The 23,766-nt window shown below is 48.5% G+C and overlaps 1 protein-coding gene across 8 annotated transcripts in view; it reads left to right on the plus strand.

Annotated features, from left to right (window-relative positions):
* The window catches only part of ERGIC1 (endoplasmic reticulum-golgi intermediate compartment 1), a 119,094-nt gene that overhangs the window by 47,226 nt on the left and 48,102 nt on the right, over nt 1–23,766 (plus strand). For 7 of the 8 annotated variants that reach the window (XM_008990802.4, XM_078364564.1, XM_078364562.1 and 4 more), the window contains exons 2-3: nt 11,632–11,693; nt 19,788–19,860. In XM_008990802.4, the coding sequence (XP_008989050.2) occupies nt 11,632–11,693; nt 19,788–19,860 (135 nt within the window). The remainder of the gene's footprint in view (nt 1–11,631; nt 11,694–19,787; nt 19,861–23,766) is intronic. The other variant, XM_078364558.1, reaches the window with a different exon arrangement.

Here is a 23,766-nt window from a genome sequence, read left to right on the forward strand (position 1 = left end):
GTTTGGATGATCTCCAGTCATTTGCTATTACAGGTGGTGCTGTGGTGAATAGCCTTGTGCAGACATCATTTTATATTTTCTCCTGGCGTTCACTGAGTGCCATTAATGGGCCAGGCCCTGCATGACCCACAGGAGATTCAAGGGCAAATCTGACCCAGCTCAACAAGAGTGGAAGACCCTGCAACCAGCCTGGGGTTGGGCCAGGTATAGTCCCCAGAGCCTGTGGAGATGGAGGAGCTGCCTTGGGATGAGGAGTGTGGTTAGTCTGGTCTTCTGGAAGCCAAGTAGTCAGATTTACTTCTCTTCCTCTTTGTCCAGACTTGGTCTTTGTGGGAAGGATGGGGAGGGGAAAGGCCAACATTTTGTGGTCAGAGAGGGTAATGATGGATGGGAGAGGTCACGTGGAGATGATCAGGGTAGAAGTAGAGGCTGCTGAAGCTGGGAGGCCATGCCCGTGGGCACGAGGGTCTGGGGAGAGAGCCTCAGGGAGAAAACCTCATATGCGTTGGTGACATCAGCATTATGTGCTGTGTAGACCAGAAGTCGCCACCCAGATTTCCCATGAGTCCAGGCCTCCTTCACATGCCAGCCTCTGTCCCTCTTCCAGGCAGGCATGTGGCTCAGGGGTGAGAGGAAGTGTTCTTCCGCCAGACTGTACAAGTTCAAGTCCTGGCGCTGCGTCTTGGGCAAATAGAAAGAATGCTGCTGTCTGCCATACAGGGTTACAAAAGTGATCTGAGATACTGATCGCAAAGTCTAAGCCTGAGGCCTGGTGCACAGTAAGCCCTCGCAATGGAAGTAGCCTCAGTCATAGCTGTGATTGTTACTATTGTTATTATTCCTTCCTCAAAGCTTCTCCATCTGGGCTGGAGACAGAGATGGACTTTTTTCCTTTTAACAGAGGGGGAGAGTGGTATGAACTCATCTTAGTAGTGTGAATGTCAAGGTCAGGATTTGAGGGGGGCATTGAGACTTATGCTAGGGCTCCCTCTTGGCTGCCTCCACTTGGCTCTTTTGCTCTTTTCACTTCTGTTCATTTGCCTTTGTGAACCCCCCCAACACACATACACTCATGCACACACATACGCACTAGCACAGCCCCTAGGCCAATGGTTCTCAGTAAGGAGGAGGGAATTAATAGGTGAACAAATGAGTGAGGTTTTTACCTCACTCCCTGGCAGTTAGCACTGAGGGCTCCGGCAGGCTGGTGGCCAGGGCTGACCAGGCCAGAGTTTCAGCTAAAAGCCTTGATGGCTATTTTTGGGACAGATGACCCACCGCTTCCAATGACTTGCTCCTAAATGGCATCTAATTTCATTAACCCTTGGAAACAGTGACATCACAGGTGCCTGCCCAGTCGCCGCCCACATATGGCGAACCACAGAGTGATCCGAGATTCGCCTGCAAGAACAGGAGAACTGAGGTCCCAAGCAGCAAAAGTTAAAATAGCAAAGCTGAGGCATTCTGCTATGAAAAGAAATTACAGATGAAATCCATTAGTCAGACATTTCCAGCAGCAGTTTCCTTGCTTCGGAGCAGGGTAAGGCGTGTTTATTTAGGGATGGACTAGGCAGCCATTCCTCGCTCTGTAGGCTAGACGTGGCCCGGGAAGTGGATTTCTGTTAAGGAAATCCTATATTCTTATTAACTTTTAGCACCAACCTTCCCATACATTATGGAATTTGCTGTTCCTAAAGTGGGAGGAAGCTAGAGACATGGATTTGACACCTTTTCGATGAAAATAGCGACACTTGTCCTTACCACACCATAATAGTAAGTCACAAAGTAAATTCAGATAGACTTTATCTTTTCCCTGTATCCTTTGACTGTTCGTTTCCCGCCCCCCACAAGTGAGCTCTGCTTTCTCTGGCACAGAGCAAAAAGGGGAGGGAAACACTGCCTAACTCCAGATTCCTGGTCTCCATGGAGGCCATCAAGGCGGTGGCCATGATATCACCCACGGGATGTGGGAATCACTGGAGGCCCCTCAGAGAAAACACAGGATCAATGGGAAAATGTGCTACCATGGGGAAGGTTTTATTCCATACACAACAGGGTTTCCCAATGTCTACCCTGTTGACACTTGGGGCTGGTAATTCTATGTTGTGGGTGGGCCTTCTTGTGTGCCATGAAATGTTTAGCAGCACCCCTGGCCTCTACCCATGAGATGCCAGAAGCACCCCCACTCCCAGTGATGGCCCAAAAGACCCCTGAGAGGCAAAACCTCTCGTGGCATGAGCTCTATCAAGGATTGAGAAGCATTTTATTGGCATGTTTTTATTTATTTTATTATTTATTTATTTATTTATTTATTTATTTATGGAGACAGAGTCTCGCTCTATCCCCCAGGCTGGAGTACTGCAGTGGTGCGATCTCAGCTCACCGCAACCTCCGCCTTCCACGTTTGAGCAATTCTCCTGCCTCAGCCTCCCGAGTAGCTGGGATTACAGGCACCTGCCACCATGCCCAGCTAATTTTTGTATTTTTAGTAGAGACAGGGTTTCACCATGTTGACCAGGCTGGTCTGGAACTCCTGACCTCAGGTGATCTGCCCGCCTTGGGGCTTATTTTTATTTTTTAAAATTATTATTATTATTTTATTTATTTCCTTATTCTCTGGACAGGGTCTTACTCTGTCGCCCAGGCTGCAAGGCATGATCTCAGCTCACTGTAGCCTCGACCTCCCTGGGCTCAAGCAATCCTCCCACCTCAGCCTCCCAAGTAGCTGGGTCTACAGGCAACCAGCACCACACCTAGTTAACTTTTGTATTTTTCTTATAGAGACAGGGTTTCACTATGTTGCCAGGCTGATCTCAAACTCCTGACCTCAAGCGATCCATCCACTTCGGCCTCCCAAAGTGCTGGGATGAGAGGTGTGAGCACCACGACTGGCTTGTTTTTGTTTTCAATACTCTGAGTTTAACCGTACCTTGAACTGAGCAAGGTGCACCTCTTCCTGAGGCGCTGGTTTTCTCTTCTGTAAAGTAAATGGGTTGGACACAGTGATCTCAGAGTCGCTGTGAGAGCTGACCGTGAGGAATGTTGACGGCAGGGGGCCCCATTGTGTCTCTGTTTGGGTCCTGTCCCCTGTGCCCAGCTAGCCCCAGTTCCTACTCCCATTCCCTTGACCCCTGGCATCCAGGATCCAGGTTAGTTTTTCTTTTTTTTTCTTCTTTTTTTTTTTTGAGACAGAAGCTTGCTCTGTCACCAGGCTGAGCATCATACAATGGCATGATCTCAGCTCACTATAACCTCTGCCTCCCGGGTTCAAGTGATTCTCCTGCCTCAGCCTCCTGAGTAGCTGGGATTACAGGCGTGCACCACCATTCCCAGCTAATTTTTTTTTTTTTTTTTTTTTTTTTTAGTAGAGACAGGGTTTAACCATGTTGGTCAGGCTGGTCTCAAGTTCCTGACCTCAGGTGATCTGCCTGCCTCAGCCTCCCAAAGTGCTGGGATTACAGACGTGAGCCACCTCACCCAGCCAGGTTAGTTTTTCTTAAGTCCAGTTGGTTGCTCTCTCTTGCTTTAATTTTAACCCATTTTCCTTTTTAAAAAGTGAAAATGTCCAAATATCCACAAAATAGAGAAAACAGTACAAGGGACCACTGTGTACTCATCGCCCAGCTTCACCACTGCCCATCTTATCTTAGTCTCATGTTTAAGGCCAACCTGTGGGCCTTATGCTTGTACAGATCCATTCATGGACTCAGTTCCCCAAGGACCTAGGCTGGGCAGAGAGGAGGGTGGGAAAGGTCCAAGACCTGCCCTTGAGAATTCACACTCCAGTGGCAGGGGAGGGCTGGGAAGGAGTATTTCTTTCTTTTTTTTTTTTCTGAGACGGAGTTTCTCTGTTGTTACCCAGACTAGAGTGCAATGGCACGATCTCAGCTCACCGCAACCTCCGCCTCCTGGGTTCAAGCAATTCTCCTGCCTCAGCCTCCCGAGTAGCTGGGACTACAGGCACGCACCACCATGCCCGGCTAATTTTTTTGTATTTTTAGTAGAGACGGGGATTCACCTTGTTGATCAGGATTGTCTCGATCTCTTGACCTTGTGATCCTCCTGCCTCGGCCTCCCAAAGTGCTGGGATTATAGGTGTGAGGGAAGGAGTATTTCTTATTTGGCCCTCATAAAGAATCCATCCTTTAGCTTTCTCTGTTTGAGGCTAAGCAATCTAGTTCTTTAACTTTTCTTCCAAATATTTTCCACCCAAATGGGCCTGATTTGTCCCACACTGTGAGGAAGAAGCAACAGGGCCACAGATTAGACCTGGATTCAGATCTCTGCCATAGCACGTCATGAGCCTAGCCAAGTCTCCAACCTCTCTGAGCCTCATCTGTAAAATGGAACAATTGTATCCTAATTGTTTGTTCCGAAATGGAACAAATAAGCCCTAATTTGTCAGTCAGTCAAGAGATTATTTGAGAACATGCTGGTCAAAGGCCTGTGTGACCTTTGTATATTGGAGGTTTGCTTAAGCATCCCTTCCCTCCTCCATTCTCTTCACCCTTTCTTCCACATTCTCTTGATTGAGGGCTGGCCACAACTGGTCACATCACTGCAACAAGGGACTGACTAATGTCAGCCAGGGAGGACGTCTCACATCCTGGTCTGTCACATGCCTAGGGCTCTCACCAGCCTCCTGATGTCCCATTTTCTTAGTGAAATTCTTGCTGACTCACTTGGCTTGTAGTCAGTTCTGAAACCAGGGTCTTTTCCAGCTCTCCCTTTACCCCACCACTGCTGCCCAGCATGGCTCTGTGGCGTGGGAATGGAGTCGGTATTAGAGTAGGTAGTGTTGAGGTGGCCACTCCCAAGGAACCAAAAGTTTTGCTAGATTGGCAGCTTCATGGGGCAGTGTCTGCCTTGATCACTTTCATTTCCCCACTATCTAGAACACTGCCTGATACAGTAGGTGCTTAGCAAATGGCTGTTGAATGAATTAATGAATTTTGAACTGGTCCCTGTCTTCCAGGCGACTCTCATCTGCTCTGGGGCAGCCTCCTTGGAAAAGCAGATGAACAAAATCTTGAGACCTTCGTCTAATTTACCAAGAATTGAGCTCTAAACTGATGATTCCCGGAGTATGGGCAGTGGAAGGACCATGCTCTGTAGACTGAGACTTGGGTTTGAATCCTAGCTCTGCCACTCAATCACTGGCTTGGTGACTCTGAGCTTCCATTTTCTCCCTGGAAAAATAAGATATCAGTATCTTCCAGGGTTTTTGTGAAAAAATAAATACAAATACGTATGTCAAAGTGCCCAGCATAGAATGGAAATGATCATGGTTAAGCATCACTTACTCGTTCCTTCGATGGCCTTCTGTAGTTTGGTCCAAATCTCACCTCCCTCTTAGAGCTTTATCATCGCTGAGCCTGCCTCCCTAGCCCCATCCCCATGCCCAGCAAAGACTTACTCTACCTGACACTCAGGAGTCAGCATCATTTGTTAAACCAGCACCTCAAATTCAGATGCCTACAAGGACCAGCCACGTGTGAAGAAAACAGGCTAAGTGGGATGGTGATGATCATGATGATTAGAAATGGTGGCCTCGCTCTGTTGCTCAGGCTGGAGTACAGTGGAGTGGTCATAGCTCACTGTAACCTCAATCTCCTGGGCTCAAGTGATCTTCCCACCTCAGCCTCCTGAGTAATTGGGATTACAGGCATTCTCTAAGTGAGATTAAGTGGCAACCATGATCACTTCCATTCTATGCTGGGCATCTTTGATGTTTTTTTAAAGTTCCATTTAAAATATGTTATTAACTTTTTGTTTTTGAAATAAATTCAGAATTTTCCCCAAAACTGCAAAAATAGTAGAGTTCCTGTATGCCCTTTACCCAAGCATTTCTAAATGTTAACATCATACATAATCATAATACCATGATCAAAACCAGGAAAATCACATTAGACAGTGCTACTGGCCGGTCTGCAGGTTGCACTCAGCTTTCATCAGGTGTCCCACTGATGGCCTTTTCCTGATCCAGGATCTCATCAGATTTAGTTGTCATTTCTCTTTAGTCCCCTTCAATTGTAACAGTTTCCCCATCTTTTCTTGTGCTTTAAGAACTGAATGCTCTTGACAAATGCCAGCCAGTTTTTTTTGTAGACTGTCCCTCACTTTGGATTTGTTTGGTGTTTTCTCATTATTAGATTGAAGCTATACCTTTTAGGCAGGATCCCCCAAAAGTGGTGTTGTGCCCTCTTCAGTGCAGCATATCAGGAGGCACGGGGTGCCAGTGTGTCTCTGTGCTTCCTGTGTCCACTATCTTCATCTGGTTAAGATGATGCCTGGGCCAGGCACAGTGGCTCATGCCTGTAATCTCATTACTTCAGAAGGCCAAAACTGGCAGATCGCTTGAGCCCTGGAGTTCAAGACCAGCCTGGGCAATATGGCAAAACCCCAGTTCTACAAAAAATAAAAAAAAAATTAGCCAGGCATGGTGGTGCATCCCTATAGTCCCAGCTACTTGGGAGGCTGAGGTTGAGGCTGCAGTGAGCACCACTCTACTCCAGCCTGGGCGACAGTGAGACCCTGTCCCTCCAGCCCCTTCCAAAAAGATGATGTCTGCTGAGTTTCTCCACTGCACAGTTACTCTTTCCATTTTGTAATTAGGCGTTTTCTGGGGAAGTGCTCCAAAGGTATATCAATATCCTATTCTTTCGATTTGTTCATTTCTTTATTTCTATCTATGCAGATTCATGTCTTTCTGTTTTATCCAATGGCTTATAATCTGTGATGATTGTTATTTATTTTGATGCTTACACTGTCTCTTCTTTGGCCAGTGGGAGGCCCTCAAGCTTTTTTTTTTTTTTTTTTTAAAGACAGGGCCTCACCCTGTAGCCCAGGCTGGAGTGCAGTGCTCACCATAGCATTAAACTCCTGGGTTCAAGTGATCCTCCCACCTCAGCCTCTTGAGTAGCTAGGACAATAGGCACACACCACCATGCCCAACTTGTCGTTGTCGTGGTTATTTATTTTGTAGAGATGGAGTCTTGTTATATTGCCCAGGCTTTTCTTTGAACTCCTGGCCTCCCCACCTGGGCCCCCATCTGGGCCCGGGAGATCCCCCCACCTGGGCCTCCCAAACTGCTGGAATTACACGCACGAGCCACTGACTGTGTCTGGCCTCTTCTTGTCCTTTTGACATGTCCCTTTCATTCTTCAAACACTTTCTTGGTTTCTGACATAAGAAGGTGCTCCAGGCTCATCTTGTATTTTTCCTGCCCAGCTCAGAATCAGCCATTCCAAGGAACTCTGATTCCTTTAAGTAGAGAATAGTGATTAGAAGCCAAGATTCTCGGTGGCTCATGCCTGCAATCCCAGCACTTTGGGAGGCCAAGGCGGGTGGATCACGAGGTCAATAGATTGAGACCATCCTGGTCAACATGGTGAAACCCCATCTCTACTAAAAATGCAAAAAAAAATTAGCTGGGCATGGTGGCGCATGCCTGTAATCCCAGCTACTCAGGAGGCTGAGGCAGGAGAATTGCCTGAACCCAGGAGACGGAGGTTGCTGCGAGCCGAGATTGTGCCATTGCACTCCAGTCTGGGTAACAAGAACGAAACTCTATCCCAAAAAAAAGAAGCCAAGATTCTAATTAGGGTCTAGTTACACTCATTGCTGTTGGGCTGTTGCTGTTCCTGGACCCTGTCTATGGAAAGAGCTAGGAAATGTATGTATATATGATATGTATATATACATGTGCATATTTCAGTATTTGTGTCTATTGACAATGATTAATTCATACTGATAGTTCCATTAGCACTCTAATACCATGTTTTCACCTCCCTTCCCTGACAGGGAGGCACCTGGCCCTGCTCTTCTTGCACATGTACATGTTTGACCAGTCTCTCTGTGTATAACAACCTCCTATCTCTCTCTGCCTCACCCTTACTGAGCTTAGACACTCTGCCCAGAGCCACCACTGCCTCCTCACCCAGAGCAGCCTCCAATTTCCAGTTTTGAAATAATGGTTCTTATAGTTTTCTTTTTTAAATTTTTCTTTTATGTATATTTTTGAGATAGGGTCTCACTCTGTTACCCAGCCTGGAGTACAGTGGTACCATCTCAGCTCCCTGCAGCCTCAACCTCCCTGGCTTAAGTGATCCTCCCACCTCAGCCTTCCAAGTAGGTGAGACTACAGGGGCATACCACCATGCCTGGCTAATTTTGTTCATTTTTTTGTGGAGATAAGGTCTCTCTATGCTGCTCAGGCTGGTCTCAAACTCCTGTTTTCAAGCAATCCTCCCACCTCAGCCTCCCAAAGTGCTGGGATTACAGGCATGAACCATGGTGCACAGTGGTTTCTATATTTTTTAAGCTGTGAGGCCCAGTTTCTGCCTGTTGGCCTCTGATGGTGACCTGGACAGAAGCTGGGTTGTTAGCCACCTGGGGTATCTTGAGCCCCAGGGCACTGCTGTCAATTCAGCTTTAATCTGCACAGGAAATTTTAGATACCCTCTGTACCCTCATTTTATACTCAGAGAAGCTGAGGCCCAGCAAGGAATAGGGATTTTCTGCAGGTTCAAGACCAAGTTGGGGTGGAGTGAGAATGGGCCCCCTCCCGCTGCAGTCCTTCCCCATTGCCTCGCTACCTGCTGCTCATTTCTCCAGTCTTCTTAGGAGAACCCTCGTGCCCTCCCCACTGGCCCAGGCTGGCCTTTCTATAACATGAGGCAGACCACATCCTTCTCCAGCTCCAAAGGGCCTCTCCACTCAGTTGGTCCCCCTCTAGGCCCCGGGCCTCATGTCATCTGCAGATGTGTCTCGTTTGGCCTGTAGAGTGCTGGCCTACAGCATTTGAGAATGATGAGCTTCTGTGTAAAATTCCATATTTTTGGCTTCTCTTGGAAAATCGGAAGGTCTGGCCTCCCGAGCCCACCTTTCCACCTGGCAGGCAACAGCTGGGGCTCAGTGATGGCTGCCGCTGGTTTGTTTTCTCTCCATCCCTCTCCCCACCCCCATCTCCCAAATTTGCTGACCTCTGACAGTTTCCCACAGTAGACTGCCTGGCCTGGCCCCTATCGACACTTGGTGTGAGACTCCCTAGCCATGGCCTGGCCCTCAGGACCCTCTCCTCCAGCTCCTCTCAGCTCTCCATCCTCCTCTCCCTCCATGCCAGGCCATGCACCATGCAGGAGACAGGACAGCGCCCAGCTTCCCAGGTTCAGTCCCACCTGGTCTTGGCTTCTGCTCCTCTCCTTGCCTGGGCTAGTCTTCCCCTCCACCCACGTGTCTTCTCCCCCTCCTGCTCTGCACACATCAACCCCTGCAGGAAGCTTGACCGAGGACCCCATGCCAAGTCAGGTGCCCCCTCCTGAGTTCCTCCAGCACCTCCAGCTGACCCCATGATGAGGATGCTACTACCTTCTCCTTCCCTTTCTTTGCCTCTATTGTTGAACTACAAATTCACTGGGCCAAGGGTTGACTTTTATCCCCTTGCCTGCTGGCTTAAAAGAGGGGTCGGTCCATAGTAGGTGCTGCATAAATGTTAGTCAAACAAGTGTTAATAATAATAGTGACTACAATATCCACATGGCACTTCTGGGGTGCCAGGCTCTATCTAAGTACTTTATATGTGCTCAGTCATTCAAGCCTCACCACCATGCTGTGAGATAGTTACTGTTGTTGCCCCCACTTTATAGACAAACTGAGGCACAGAGAGGTTAAGTGATGGGCCCAGGGTGGCACAGTGGTGGTCATGGTTGAGCCCAGGTACCTGATTCCATAGCACATGCTCTTACCTCTCACACACCTCTCAGTGTTAAAGTGGCGCACACTTTCTGATTAAGGGATGTGAGTAAGTATGGTCAGGTGAGTTGCGGGGACCCCCTGACCTCCCAACCACACCCCAGACCCAGCTTCTAGTACCCTCAGGGGCCCAGACACAGGTGACTGGGAACTAAGTAGACGGCAGAGAAAGTGGTACCTTTTAACTTGGCAGCCTGCAGGAATTTTTCTCCCCTGAGGTCTTAGGAAACTGAGCGTGTTTCACGTGTAATTAGGGTGAGCGCTCTGAGTTAAGCATCAGCCCTTACGCAAACTTTCCAAGGCATTGCGTTGGGTTTACCCGGGTACACTCTTGTTTCCCAATCACCGAAGATGAAGCACACACCAGCCTGTCACCCCCGGGGCTGGAGTCACTGGCCTCTCCAGCGAGTCAAGTTCTGTCTGAGAGCTGGGAATGCCGTGTGATCTGAAGAGGGTCTGTCAGTCAACCTCTGCTGTGGGAGAACTGTATGCTGCTCAGGTTCAAGTGAAGGGAAGGAAGCCAAGTGTGTGGGGAGCCTCCCTTGCGAGCCTTCTGCATCACATCTTTTACAGACACTTCTTTCCTTCACTGCTCTCCCTGGCCTCACAGGGTCTAGTAGTCATGGTCCCATTTTTACAAAGGAGGAAACAGGCTCAGAGAGGTGAAGTCGTTTGCTGAAGGTCACACAGTGAACAAGAGGACCAGCTGAGATTTGAACCAGGGTAGTCTCATTCCAGAGTCTTAACTCTTAAATAGCTAGTGTTAAAGCTGAGCCAGAATTAAACCCGTGTCTGTCTGATTCTAAAACCCTGAGTTCTTGCACCACACCACACGATTTCCCTGTGCTCTGGTGGGATCCATAGGAAAAGAAAGACATCTGTCTGCTTCTGGGGAGGGAAAGAAACCACACAAGACAGGAACCAAAGCCGTCATGAGCTGATGCTGAGACCATGGGCTCCTGGCTGGACTTTCTGTTAACCTCATGCCTTAACGTTAAGGAGAATCTCCATGAGGCATACAGCAGGAGCTGGGGGGAGGGGGTGCAGTGGGGAGTGGAAACAGGAGGAGGCAGGAAAAGGAAGAGGGGGAGGAGAGGTGACGTGGAGCAAGAATGCAGCATCATCATATAACTTGAGCAGGGCTGTGCGTTTCCCTGCTTCCTCTAGCGTCAGAGTCACCCGCGACTCAGGGGTTCCATTCATTCCATAATTACCCAGGTCCTACTATGCACCAGACCCATGCTAGGGTTTGGAAACGTGGCAGGGGGCAAAACCTAATGAGGCCCCTGCCCTCATGGAAGTTTACACTCTCATGAAAGACCCACCAATGAGTGGAAAGGTCATCTGCTGGCTCACGCCTATAATCTCAGTACTTTGGGAGGCCGAGGTAGATGGATCACTTGAGCTCAGAGGTTTGAGACCAGCCTGGACAACATGGCAAAACCCCGTCTCTACCAAAAAATACAAAAATTAGCCAGGTGTGGTGGCACATGCCCATAGTCCCAGTTACTCGGGAGGCTGAGGCATGAGGATCACTTGAACTTAGGAGGCAGAGGTTGCCATGAGCCAAGATTGCACAACTGCACTCCAGCTTGGGTGAAGGAGTGAGACCCTGTCTCAAAAAAAAAAATCAAAAATGTTATGAAGAACAGATGACAAGGGGATGCAATCTAAGGGTATTGGGGGGAGCAAGGGTTCCATCAGAGAAGCCTCCCACAAGGCATCTTGGAGGAAGTGTCCTGAAAGAGCAGAAGAACTATGGAAAGAACCATGGTTTGCCGAACCATACGGCACATGAGCCAGCACCACTGCCTACTGCCTTGAGTGAGACCCACCCTTTGTGCCCACCTCACTCCTGTTCCATTTGCTCTCCACAGGTTTGACATCTACAGGAAGGTGCCCAAGGACCTTACGCAGCCAACGTACACCGGGGCCATTAGTGAGTAGCCACCCTCTGGCCATGCCCTCTGCCCATCCCCGCTGCCTGTGCCTGCTCTCTCTGTGCAGAACATCTGGGCCAGGGAGGAAAGAAGGAAAGACAGGAAGGAGGGAAAAATGCTGAGCATCTCGCGGGGCCCTTCAAACATTTCTTCACTTAATCTCTATCCTTACTGTAACCCTGCAAGGTATAGACAGCATCTGGGAGGACACAAAAGAAATTGTTAAGAGTAACTGTCAGGCCCGGCATGGTGGCTCACGCCTGTAATCCTAGCACTTCAGGAGACTGAGGCGGGAGGATCACTTGAGGTCAGGAGTTTGAGACCAACCTGACTAACATGGTGAAACCCTGTCTCTACTAAAAACATAAAATTAGTCAAGCATGGTGGCACATGCCTGTAATCCCAGCTATTTGGGAGGCTGAGACAGGAGAATCTCTTGAAGCAGGGAGGCAGAAGTTGTAGTGAGCCGAGATGGTGCCATTGCACTCCAGCCTGGGTGACAAAAGTGAAACTCTGTCTCAAAAAAAAAAAAGTAGCTGCTTCTGGGAGAGGAATCAGGCTTAGGGGTAGGAAGGATATTTACTTTTCTCTTTATAGCTTAGAAACGATTTGAGTTTTTCACCAAAGCATGCTTTTATCCATTAAAAAAAAAATCACAATCTCATCCAGATTTTGGGTTCTAAAGACCATACATCAATGAAAGGAACCACAGCTCCTTGGAGAAATGGCTGATTTCAGGGCTAGGCAGGGTGAAGATAGGGGAGCCTGGAGATCCTGGTGTCAGCAGGACATAGGCGCCAACTTGAAAGCCAACCTGTGCCAGTTTTGAGGAAGAAAATAAATAATGGTATTGCTGGCTTAAACAAACAACTAAGAAAAAGTTCTGTGAGTCCTAATTGATATAAATAAGTACAGGAGAAGGGACAAATTCTTATAGAAGAATTCCAAATAATATACAGGTTGGGTATCTCTTATCCAAAATGCTTAGGACAAGTGTCTCAGATTTTGGATTTCAGATTTTAGAGTATTTGTGTCATACGTATCTTTTGAGCATTCCACATCCAAAAACCTGAAATCTAAAATGTTCCAGTGAGCATTTCCTTTAAGCTTCATGTTGGCACTCAAAATGTTTCAAATTTTGGAGCACTTTGAATTTCGGATTTTCAGATTTGGGATACTCACCGTGTGTGTAGATATTCTCCCATCCAGGCAGTAGAGCTTTTAATTCCTCTCTCCTTGAGTGTGAGCTGGACTTAGTAACTCTATTTCAAATAATAGAGAATGGGAAGGAAAAATAAAACCTTTACTGAGGAAACATGGCAAGTGACCAGTGAGGAACCAGGTGAGGAAGATTGGCATCACCAGTGATAAGCCACATGCATGTCATGAACCCCTGATATGATGCATGGAGGCATTTTGGCTCCATGGGATCATCCCCAAAAAACCCAGTTCAGTCTAATCATGAGATTAGATTGAATTCGCAATCCCAGATTGGGGGACATTCTATAGCATACTTGTACTTTTCAAAAGTGACAAGGCTTTAATAAACATAACAGACCAAGGAACTGTCATTGATGGGAGACCCAGGATGAAAATGCAAAGTGGACTCCTGGATCAGTTCCTGGAACAGAAATCAGGAGTTTGTAGGAAAACTGGTGAAGCCCAAATAAAGTCCATAGCCAAGTTCATGATACTGTGTTAATGTCAATTTCTTCATTTTGGCAAATGTAAGACGCTAACATATGGGGAAGGCCAGTGAAGGGCATATGGGAACTGTCTGTACTACCTTTGTATCTATGATTATTCTCCAGTAAAAAGTTTTAAAACAAACCAAAGCTACCTTGCAAACAGGGGATGCTTTAGCCTCATTTTCACAATGAGAAAATGAGCTGAGAGAGGTGACTAAAATTTCACAACTCACAAAAGATGGAGCCAAGACTCATACTCAGGTGGGCCTCCTTGTACCCCACAGGCCTCCCCAGTACTTGGTGTGGGAGAGGGACCCACTTTCTGACGGTCCCAGCCCTGCTGCCTGAGCAGTGTCCTGGGCCAGACAGTCGGTCATATTGGAGTCCACTCCTGCCAGGTCAGGCCATTCTCAGTTGGGGGATGACCGTGGGGATCCGGCTGGGCTTGTGGAAGCTGCACAATGCCTTTGCAAGCCCTGAGGAAGAAACAACACAGCCGAGTGGCAGGATGCATGTCACACAGACTCTCTGGTCAGGCAGAGCAAGGTTCGTCCTCCCATTTAGCAGCGGCATAACCGAGCAAGTCACTTTGCCTCTCTGATCCTCAGTTTCCCGATCTGGAGATTAAATGTGTCCCGGGACGTGTCTTGTGCAGGGGTTACCTCAGTGTACAGACGACTGTCCTCTTCTTATCACTGTCCCCCCCGGAGCCTGCAACCTATGTGGGTTTGTGGGCTGAGAAGCTGTGCAGCTTTGTGCCTTGACCCCCGAGGAAGGGATATGGAGGAGACCATGAGAGGAAAGAGGCTTTTTAGTTTATGAACCTGATCCAAAAAATGCAAATGAAGCTTACTGCCCCATTCCTACCGCCCACCAATGGCTCCACCCTCTTCCCTCTTCTCCAACTCTGCAGTCGCTCCCTCGTCTGGTATATTTAACAGTCAGGTATATATTTTTCTAGAGTTTTTGAAAAAACACTTAGGCTTTTTTTTTTTTGAGATTGAGTCTTGCTGTGTCCCGCAGGCTGGAGAACAGTGGTGTGATACTGGCTCACTGCAAACTCTGCCTCCCAGCTTCAAGCAATTCTTGCACGTCAGCCTCCCGTAGTAGCTGAGACTACAGAACAGACAGCTGCCACCATGCCAAGCTAATTTTTGTATTTCTAGTAGGGATGGGGTTTCACCATGTTGGCCAGGCTGATTTCAGACTCCTGACCTCAAGTGATCCGCCTGCCTTGGCCTCCCAAAGAACTGGTATTACAGGTATGAGCTACTGTGCCCAGCCTATTTAGGCTTTGATATACCTATATCACTGTCTGAAACACAAAAGGGAGCAGACTTTGCACACCATTCTTCACCTGCCTTTCTTCCACTAATACATGCTGGGCATCTTTTCTGCCAGCGGATAAACAGCCACCACATTCTTCTTTCCAGCTGTGTCACATTCTATTATCTGGCTGACCTGCGGGGCCTGTGGCCAGCCCTCTAAGGGTAGACATTCCCCATTCTGGTTTGTTGGACATCCTTGTATCCTTTTACAGTTATTTCTGTAAGGTAATTCCCTAGAAGAGGAATTACTGGGTTAAAGAGTATTTGTGTTTTGAAACTTAAAAGGTCCTGCCAAAGGTCTCTCCAGGGACATGGTCTGATAGGCAGTTTTAGCCACCCAGCACAGGAGACAGCAAATTTCCTTACACAAAAGGAAAGGCATAAGGCATAGGAAGCCAGCCCTTAGCTACCATTTAGTGAACAAATATTTATTAACCAGGTCCTGGGGCCAGGCATCATGCCAAGCCCTGGGACTATGCTGATGAACGGGCTTCCGTCTTTGTCCTTGAGGAGCTCACAGCCGGGCAGGGCAAGCCAACTCGGACACACTCCATTTCATTACTCTGTGGTAGGTACTATTGATAACTGAAGAAAAGATTAGGGCATTGGAGAGTCACAGCTTGGGGTTTAAATTTTGCCTCCTCCACTTATGTGACTGTGTGACCTTGGACAAATTCCTTGGCCTCTCAGAGCCTTGGGTCTCAGGTCTAGTGCCCCCTTTGGCTGGCCGTACCAGGTTTCCTACCAGCACGCCTTCTCCTGGGGTCACATTCCTACTGTCCAATGCCTGAGTCAGTTTCAGAAGACGTCTGGAGTCAGAGAGCCTTAGAGTCTTGCCCAAACATGGACTGAAAAACCTTCATCAAGCCTTCAGTATCAGAAGCCCTTTGCGGTTGAAATAGTTTTTACCTCCCTTCATGTTTTTCATTCATTCATTCAACAAACATTTATTTTGTACCTTCTCTGAGCCAGGCACTATGCTAGTGCCTGAGGCCACAGTGGCATTGAGACCTGGTCTCTGTCCTCTTCCGCTTTCTGGGGTAAGGGTAACACATGCCATGAAAACATGTGATCGGGACCTTTGGACCACTTGGGTCTCTACCAATCAGACTTGGCACTTACTTGGTGTCCACCTGCTGGACTGACCAGGCCAGAGTCCAAGCCTTGAAAAAGCACACAGATTTCAGAAGGAGGCCCTTCCATTCCCATCCCCCAGCTCCCGTATGGATAGAATTAGAACCCTGGGACATGTCTACAGGCATGGAGCACAGAAGGCAGCTGTCAGCACTGATCTTCGTGAACACTCCCATTGTGTTTTGTTTTTTGTTTTGTTTTGCGAAGGAATTTCACTCTTGTTGCCCAGGCTGGAGTGCAATGGTGTGATCTCGACTCACTGCAACCTCTGCCTCCCTGGTTCAAGTGATTCTCCTGACTCAGCCTCCTGAGTAGCTGGAATTACAGGTGCCTGCCACTGTGCCTGGCCAATTTTTGTATTTTTAGTAGAGATGGGGTTTCACCCTGTTAGCCAGTCAGGTCTCAAACTCCTGAACTCAAGTGATCCACCCAACTAGGCCTCCCAAAGTGCTGGGATTACAGGCGTGAGCCACCAGGCCTGGCAGCACTCCCTGTTTTGTGCCCATTCATCATTACAACGTCCAATGGGTTGTTGGGGCTTGGGGAAGGAAGGTGCGAATGATTCTGAAATGTGGGTCCTAAATGATCCGGTCAGAAAGTTGCAAGCTTCTAAAGGAAGGATGTTTTGCTTGCTCAGCTTTCCAAGAGGTTGAATAGCCTCAGTTTGCAGGTGAGAAAGGGAAGAATAGGAGCCAGGAAGTTTGGATTGATAGCTGATCTCTTCCAGTGGATTTGTTCAATAGTTGGAGAAGACATTTGAAATTAATCTCTCTGCCATTAGAAAACAAAACAAAACACAGCCACTCTGTAAATTGATACATGAATCCTGTTTCAACATAGATTGCTGAATGAGCAAACATGGTGGAAAAGAGTGCCCATTATGCTGCTGTTCGTTAAGGGGGAAAGGGGGACTATATATATTTAAATGTCCATGGATGGACACATGAAACTGTAACAGGGAATCGGGGGATGCAGATCAGGAAAGACTCACTTTTTTATATGGCTGGATTTTTTTTATTATTATATGCATTGTGGCCTATTTTTTTCTTTAAAAAAATTTTTTTTTGTTTCTCTGTCTTACAGTGCTGATACTTTTTTTTTTTTTTTAGGTAAAACTTTTAAATGCTTCCCTAGTATAACTCTTTCAAAGTTTGGGAGAAAATGGGAGTAATTCTAGTATCTCCTATGTCTCAGGTGGTTGGAGAGACTTGGTCAGCAGTCTGGGACATGCTGCCCTTTGCTTGGAGCCTGCGTTCCTGAGGTTCCTTTTCTCAGGGCATTGGTTCTAAAACACATGGGTTCCAGTCCTGCCTCTCCTGCCCCCACACAGTGAAGACTTGGGGTAGCCTCCTCGTCTTGCTGTGCCTGCATTTCCACACCCTTACCATGGGCACTGCCCTCTCGAGGCGGGTGGGAGTGTGAGATGACGGGACATCTGTTAATGCACTCACAACAGGGCACAGAGTAGGGGCCCAGCAAACACTGTATTTCATCCCCCTTCACTCGGAATGCATCTTTGGTTGTTCATTTTGAAGACAGATAGATGGCTATTTCCTTTGAAGATAGATCAATCAATGGATCAGTGTTTGCTGTTTGTTTTAGAAGGGTAGATAAGGAGATAGATATACATAAATAGTTATGGTCTAAGAAAAATAATAGAGATAGGCCAGGCACAGTGGTTCATGTCTATAATCCCAGAACTTTGGGAGGCCGAGGTGGGTGGATCACAAGGTCAGGAGTTTGATACCAGCCTGGTCAATATGGTGAAACCCATCTCTGCTAAAAATACAAAAATTAACTGGGCATGGTGGCACTTGCCTGTAGTCCTAGCTACTCGGGAGGGTAAGACAGAAGAATCGCTTGAACCTGGGAGGTGGAGGTTGCAGTGAGCCAAGATTGTGCCACTGCACTCCAGCCTGGGCAACAGAGCAAGACTCTATAAAAAAGAAAAATAATAGAGATAACTAGCTGTTGCATCTATGATGCTGGCTCTGCCAGTCCAGGTGCAGGCTGCTGAGAATGTAGCAGAATCAGCAAGAGAGACTGAGAACTCTTTTCTTTGCAGGAAACTAAGGGTTAACCAATGTGTCGAATCACTTTCCCCAGATCAACAAACCCTTTCCACAACTCTCTGATGGAAGTCCTACCTATGAGCTGATGCTCAAATAATTATTACCTGCCGGACTCTGTTTCAAGCCCAATCTTTGTGTTATTGAAATCCTCAGAGCAGCCCTATAAGGCAGGTACTACCATTGCTACCATTTACAGGTGAGAAAGTGGAGACACAAAGAGGTAAACAACTCACTTAGGCCCATGCAGCAGGTGAGCAGAGGGGTCCTAGCGTGGCCCTGGGATGTGAGCCCTTGTCCACTAAGCTCCTCTGGGCAAAGCTCAGGTGTGGTGTATTCAGCCTCATTTTTGTATCCCAGGAGCTGACTCCCTGCTGTACACAATTAGTGGCTCCCATGTCCCCAGCCCCAGGCCAGGCACTGGAACTCCAGAGTATTTGCCTTTCTGGATATCAGTCTAGTGGAAGAAACAGCCACAGATAACCAATAAAATGTAGAACATGTTCAAGTAGAGGCTGGGAACACAGAGAGAAGTGTGACCAGCTCCACCTCTGGGAGTGAGGGAAGGTTCCCATCAGAAGGGACATTTGAGTCGGGTCTGGGGGGATGAGTAGGAGTTCACCAAGCAGAGAGGATAAGCATGGAGGAGGAGGGATGATGATTCCAGGCAAAGGAGCAGAAATGAAAGGCATATTTGGGGAATAGCATGTAGCTCAGTGTGACTGGGTGGTTGGACATTGTGGGGAGTTTCAGGAGATGGAGCTGATGAGCCCAGTTGAGGCCCTGGGGCATTTGTTATGTCCTGCCCCTAAAGAGTGACTCCAGGGTCCACAAACTCCAGTGTCTTTAGGGGCCAGGAAGATGAGATAAAGACAACTGACATGGCCGGCTCCAGAACTCTGTTCTACACTCTCTGCATTTTAAACATATTGGACCAGCCAGGGGTGGTGGCTCACACCTGTAACCTCAGCACTTTGGGAGGCCAAGATGGACAGATCACTTGAGGTCAGGAGTTCGAGACCAGCCCAGCCAACATGGTGAAACCCTGCCTCTGCTGAAAATACAAAAATTAGCTGTGTGTTGTGGTGGACACATGTAATCCCAGCTACCTGGGAGGCTGAGGCAGGAGAATTGCTCGAACCCAGGAGGTGGAGGTTGCAGTGAGCCGAGATTGTGCCTCTGTACTCCAGCCTGGGTGACAGAGCAATACCCTGTTTAAAAACAAACAAACAAATAAATAATAAACATGTTGGACCATTGTTCACTTCTATAAATCTTTCTTCTCTTGAAGCACCCCTGTCTATAGCCTCATTTTTCTCTTTCTGAGGACATGGGCACAGTATGGATGGCACCACAGAGGGTGATGATACACAGCAGCAGACTCTGTGCCTCAGCCTCAGAACCAGAGAGGCAGAAGGGAGTGATGGGGCATATGGCAAACTGGTGGGCTCAGACCCTCTGTAGAAACAAGGGCTGAATGTTCTGGAGAAGCCAGAAAGCTGGCCTTTTATGTGAAATCTGCTGATTGTTCAATGTGGACTCCAAATTGTGAAATATGTTATCACTTGAGCCAAACAGAACACATTTGTGGGCCACTGGTTTGCAGTGTCTACTTTTGGCTGGCCTCTACATTAAAGAGCTCTCCTGGAAAGAAGCAGGTCGGGGGGTTGATCCACACCTGGAGGTCAGACCAGTACCCCAAAGGCAGGAGGCGGGGCTGCTTCATGTTGAGGCTCCAGTCAGAAGGGGCTTTGGACGGTCTGTGGGCACGCCCCCACACCCTTGTCCTGGGGCCTCTCTCTTCTCCCCTCTAGGCTGGCCTCCCTTCGTTGGTGCACACCATCCTTAACAGTTTGTGTTTCTGTTTCTTCCAGTCTCCATCTGCTGCTGCCTCTTCATCCTCTTCCTCTTCCTCTCGGAGCTCACTGGATTTATAACAACAGAAGTGTAAGTCATACTTCCCCGATGGGGCATTCCAGGACGCTGTGGTACCCCAGACAGGAAGAGGGAGGGGTCTTTGGCCAGGCACAGTGGCTAACGCCTGTAATTCCAGCACTTTGGGAGGCTGAGGCAGGTGGATCACCTGAGGTCAGGAATTCCAGACCATCCTGGCCAACATGGTGAAACCCCATCTCTACTAAAAATATAAAAATTAGCCGGGCGTGGTGGCAGGCGCCTGTAATCCCAGCTACTTGGGAGGCTGAGGCAGGAGAATCATTTGAACCCGGGAGGTGGTGGTTGCAGTGAGCTGAGATTGCACCACTGCACTCCAGCCTGAGTGACAAAGCAAGACCCTGTCTCCAAAATAAAAAAGAGAGGTTTCTTAAAAAGGAGAGAAAGTTCTGAACCTTCCAACTTCTGTCTCCAAGCCTATGGCATCGGTTGCTCTTCTGTTTCTTACAAGGATTTCAAAGTCAGAGCAAAAGCGAATATTGGCTTGTTAAAGTCAAAGAGAACATTTTGGTTCCATTCCGTGGGGGTCCCCCTGGCTTTGCAGATGAACAGAAATAATTTGCTCATCTCTGCCATTCCTTTGTTTGGCCAGTGGGCTTTTTTCCCTCTGAATCATCACAGGGTCATTTGATGTGAGAGCCAAAGAGTTCAGAGAAACTAACGGTACAGCTTCCTACCGGAGGGGGCAAGGTTGCTGACATCAGAGCCTGGGCTCCTGGACTAACCCCCTTCCCATCTCAGGCCCACACTTGGTGAGGAATCAGTGTGGGCTTTCTGGCAGTGGTTGACGCAGTGTTAATCCATCCCTGATTCCTAGAATTATCTCTTGTCTGGATAACCTAGTAAACACTCTGGGGTGTGTGTAACAGAATGCCATTGGAATTAGGCAGTCACAACCTCATCGGACGCCCCTCTGAGAGGGAATTAGACCCAGGAGCTTCCTGTCTTTGGCACTGGCTTGAGGCTTCAAAGCCTCTTCGTTTCTGTGTTTACAGCCCGGAAAGTCATCACGGAGCTGAGCCCTGGCCACCCACTCTCCTGCTCACCACTGGAATTTTCTTTTTCACTAATGGGATTTCTTAAGTTTCCTTTGCCTCCTCTCAGCCACATGACAATAGGAGACTAAATACATAGCTGCTTAGCCCAAGACAACTCTCATTATATAAGCATTACCGCCTTTAGTTCTCCAACTGCCCCAGGAGGGAGCTGCCCCTCTTTATAGAAGAGAAAATTGAGGCCCAAGGAGATAGAGGGACCTGCCCACAGCCACACAGTTAGGAGGTGGCTCCCAGGCCTGCCTGTCTCCCAAGCCCATGTGTGTTTGACCAGCACACTGAGAGGCCTATGAGATGGGAGTACTGGTCTTGCCTTGTTTCTGGGTATACCTTTCAGCCCTCCCTTGGTGGAAGAGTTTGCCTTCCCTAGTTACTCTGATTCTGTTTTAACCCTGATGGCACCAAAGCCCAAGGGACCCTTTACAGTGGTGGGAAGAGTACCGCATAAGGCATTGGGAGACCCAGTGCCAGCTCTGCTTAATTACTACTTTGCTGTGTGATCCAAGCGAAGTTGCTGAACCCCTCTGGGTCTCAGGATTGGTAGCCAAATGAAGGAGTATAGACCAGTCAGAGCTCCCTTCCAGCTCTGGGAGAGGTGGATCTGCTTCCCAAGACATGACCCTGTGGCCATGCAGGGTTCAAAGAAGGGGTTTTATTCCCCCCAGGCCTCTAACGGGAGATGGCTGTGTCCAAGTCAAGCATCTTCCCCTCTGCACGACTGGCCACTGGACATCTTAGGATCATCCTATCACAAATCAGAGGTAGAAGCAGGGAGAACAGCAGGAGGTTGAGACTTAACGGATGTTGTGAGGTACCTGTTGTATGTCAAATACCCGCTGGCCTCTGCAGGCTGTACCCTACTCTCTAGGAGGGGACCTGCTTGACTTGGCAGGCCTGTCATGTTCTGAGCAAGGTGACAGAGGCACACATGTGACATCCACTGAGACCAGGCAGGTGACTTTATGTGTTGTGGGCAGGAGCACCAGCAGGTACAAAGGGCCTGAGGCAGGGATTACCTGGTGCACATGAAAGGCAAGAAGGGCAATCAGCCAGGGCAAAGCGAGCAAGCTGAGAGGGTAAGAGGTAGAGCAGGTAGGGCGGAGACAGGTCAGGCCCTCTATGCTGCCGGGTAGAATTGGGACTCACTTCTTTTTTTTTTTTTTTGAGACGCAGTCTCGCTCTGTTGCCCGGGCTGGACTGCAGGGGCATGATCTCAGCTCACTGCAACCTCCACCTTCCAGGTGCAAGCGCTTCTCCTGCCTCAGCCTCCCCACTAGCTGGGACTACAGGCACCCATCACCGTGCCCAGCTAATTTTTGTATTTTCAGTATAGACATGGTTTCACCAGGTTGGCCAGGCTTGTCTCTAACTCCTGACCTTAAATGATCTGCCCGCCTCGGCCTCCCAAAGTGCTGGGATTACAGGTGTGAGCCACCACATTGGGCCTAGGACTTACTTCTTGATGACCAGCTGGTGGAGCCCAGGGCTGGGTCTGCTCACTCGCTGCTCTGTGGCTTCACACATGGAGGAGCTGAAAATGCTGGTGGTTGGCATAGTCAACAAGCAAACAAAACTAGACTATATCGATCAGGGGCAAGTACTCCAAAGGCAAAACTAAAGCAGGGCAGGAAGTGGAAAATGAGACAGCTGCAGTACATGATATTTTGTGAGGATCAAACAGGTTTCTTTAGCCGAAAGGTACTTAATATAGTGCCAGATATACTTTAATATCACCAGGTCCATATCTCTTCGTGTATTTATTCATTTCCTACATAGTCTGCAGCTAACTCTAAAAAGATTTTAAGGCTGCTCCGCACTGGGCATGTAAGTACTCAGTGAATGTGAATTTCTTGTCCCTCTTCCTCTTTGAGTTAAGAAGACGCCTCTCTTGCCTGCTGCTGAAAGCGTGTTGGGTGGCATTCCCCAGCTTGTCCCACGAGGTGGGGCACTGCAGCAATAGGCTACAGACAAGTGAGTTTTGATGTCACGGCTTGAGGCTTGAGCAGGTGGGCCGCCACCTGCAGAGTGCCCAGGAGCACTGGGAAGGGCCCTTCCAGCAAGCCCAGACAACCCATGCAGTTTCCCAAGGGCAGGGTGGCTTCTCTCTGAATAGTAAAGTGTGTTCCCGATGCTCCCCACTCCCCTGCTCCAGGACTTCCTCTCCTTCTCTCCCAGGGTCAACCTGGACGCTCTGACCCCACCGAGTCCCTGGAGAGGTACAAAGCTCATGGGTGAGGGGAGGAAGGGGACTAGGTACAGTGGCTCACACCTGTAATCCCAGCTCGCACCTGTAGTCCCTTCTACTTGGGAAGCTGAGATGGGAGGATCACTTGAGCTCAGGACATCCAGGCTGCAGTGAACTGTGATTATGCCATGACACTTCAGCCTGGGAGACAGAGCAAGACCCTATCTCAAAAAGAAAAGAAAAGAAAAGAAAAACAGCAAAAACACAGGGGACATTTTTTGAATATTTGCCTTGCATCCAACCCTGTGCTAAATCAGCAGCTGGAGAGAGGGAGGGAGGCAGGGATGAATAGAGAGACCTGTCCAGAGCTAAGGCCAGAGGCTCCAGAGATCAAGATGCAGTGACCCTGATGCCCTCTTCCCCCTCTGCTGCCTCCTCACCAAGGTGCAGGAGTTGCCCAAAGGGAATCTGCAGGATGAGCCCTAGGATCTCCTGAGCAATCGGGAGGAAAAAGCATCGCCTCTTTGGGGAGAGGTACAAAGCCTAGGGGGGGTGGGGGCAGTTGTCAGAAGCTTGTGACCCCTAGAAGGCCCTGCCGGTTTAGGAAGAACTGAAGGTCACAGTTCTCTTTTTCTGGGTGGCTGGCCCTCTGTGACAGTT

Source organism: Callithrix jacchus, chromosome 2 (assembly GCF_049354715.1).
Source record: "Callithrix jacchus isolate 240 chromosome 2, calJac240_pri, whole genome shotgun sequence".
NCBI lineage: Eukaryota > Metazoa > Chordata > Mammalia > Primates > Cebidae > Callithrix > Callithrix jacchus.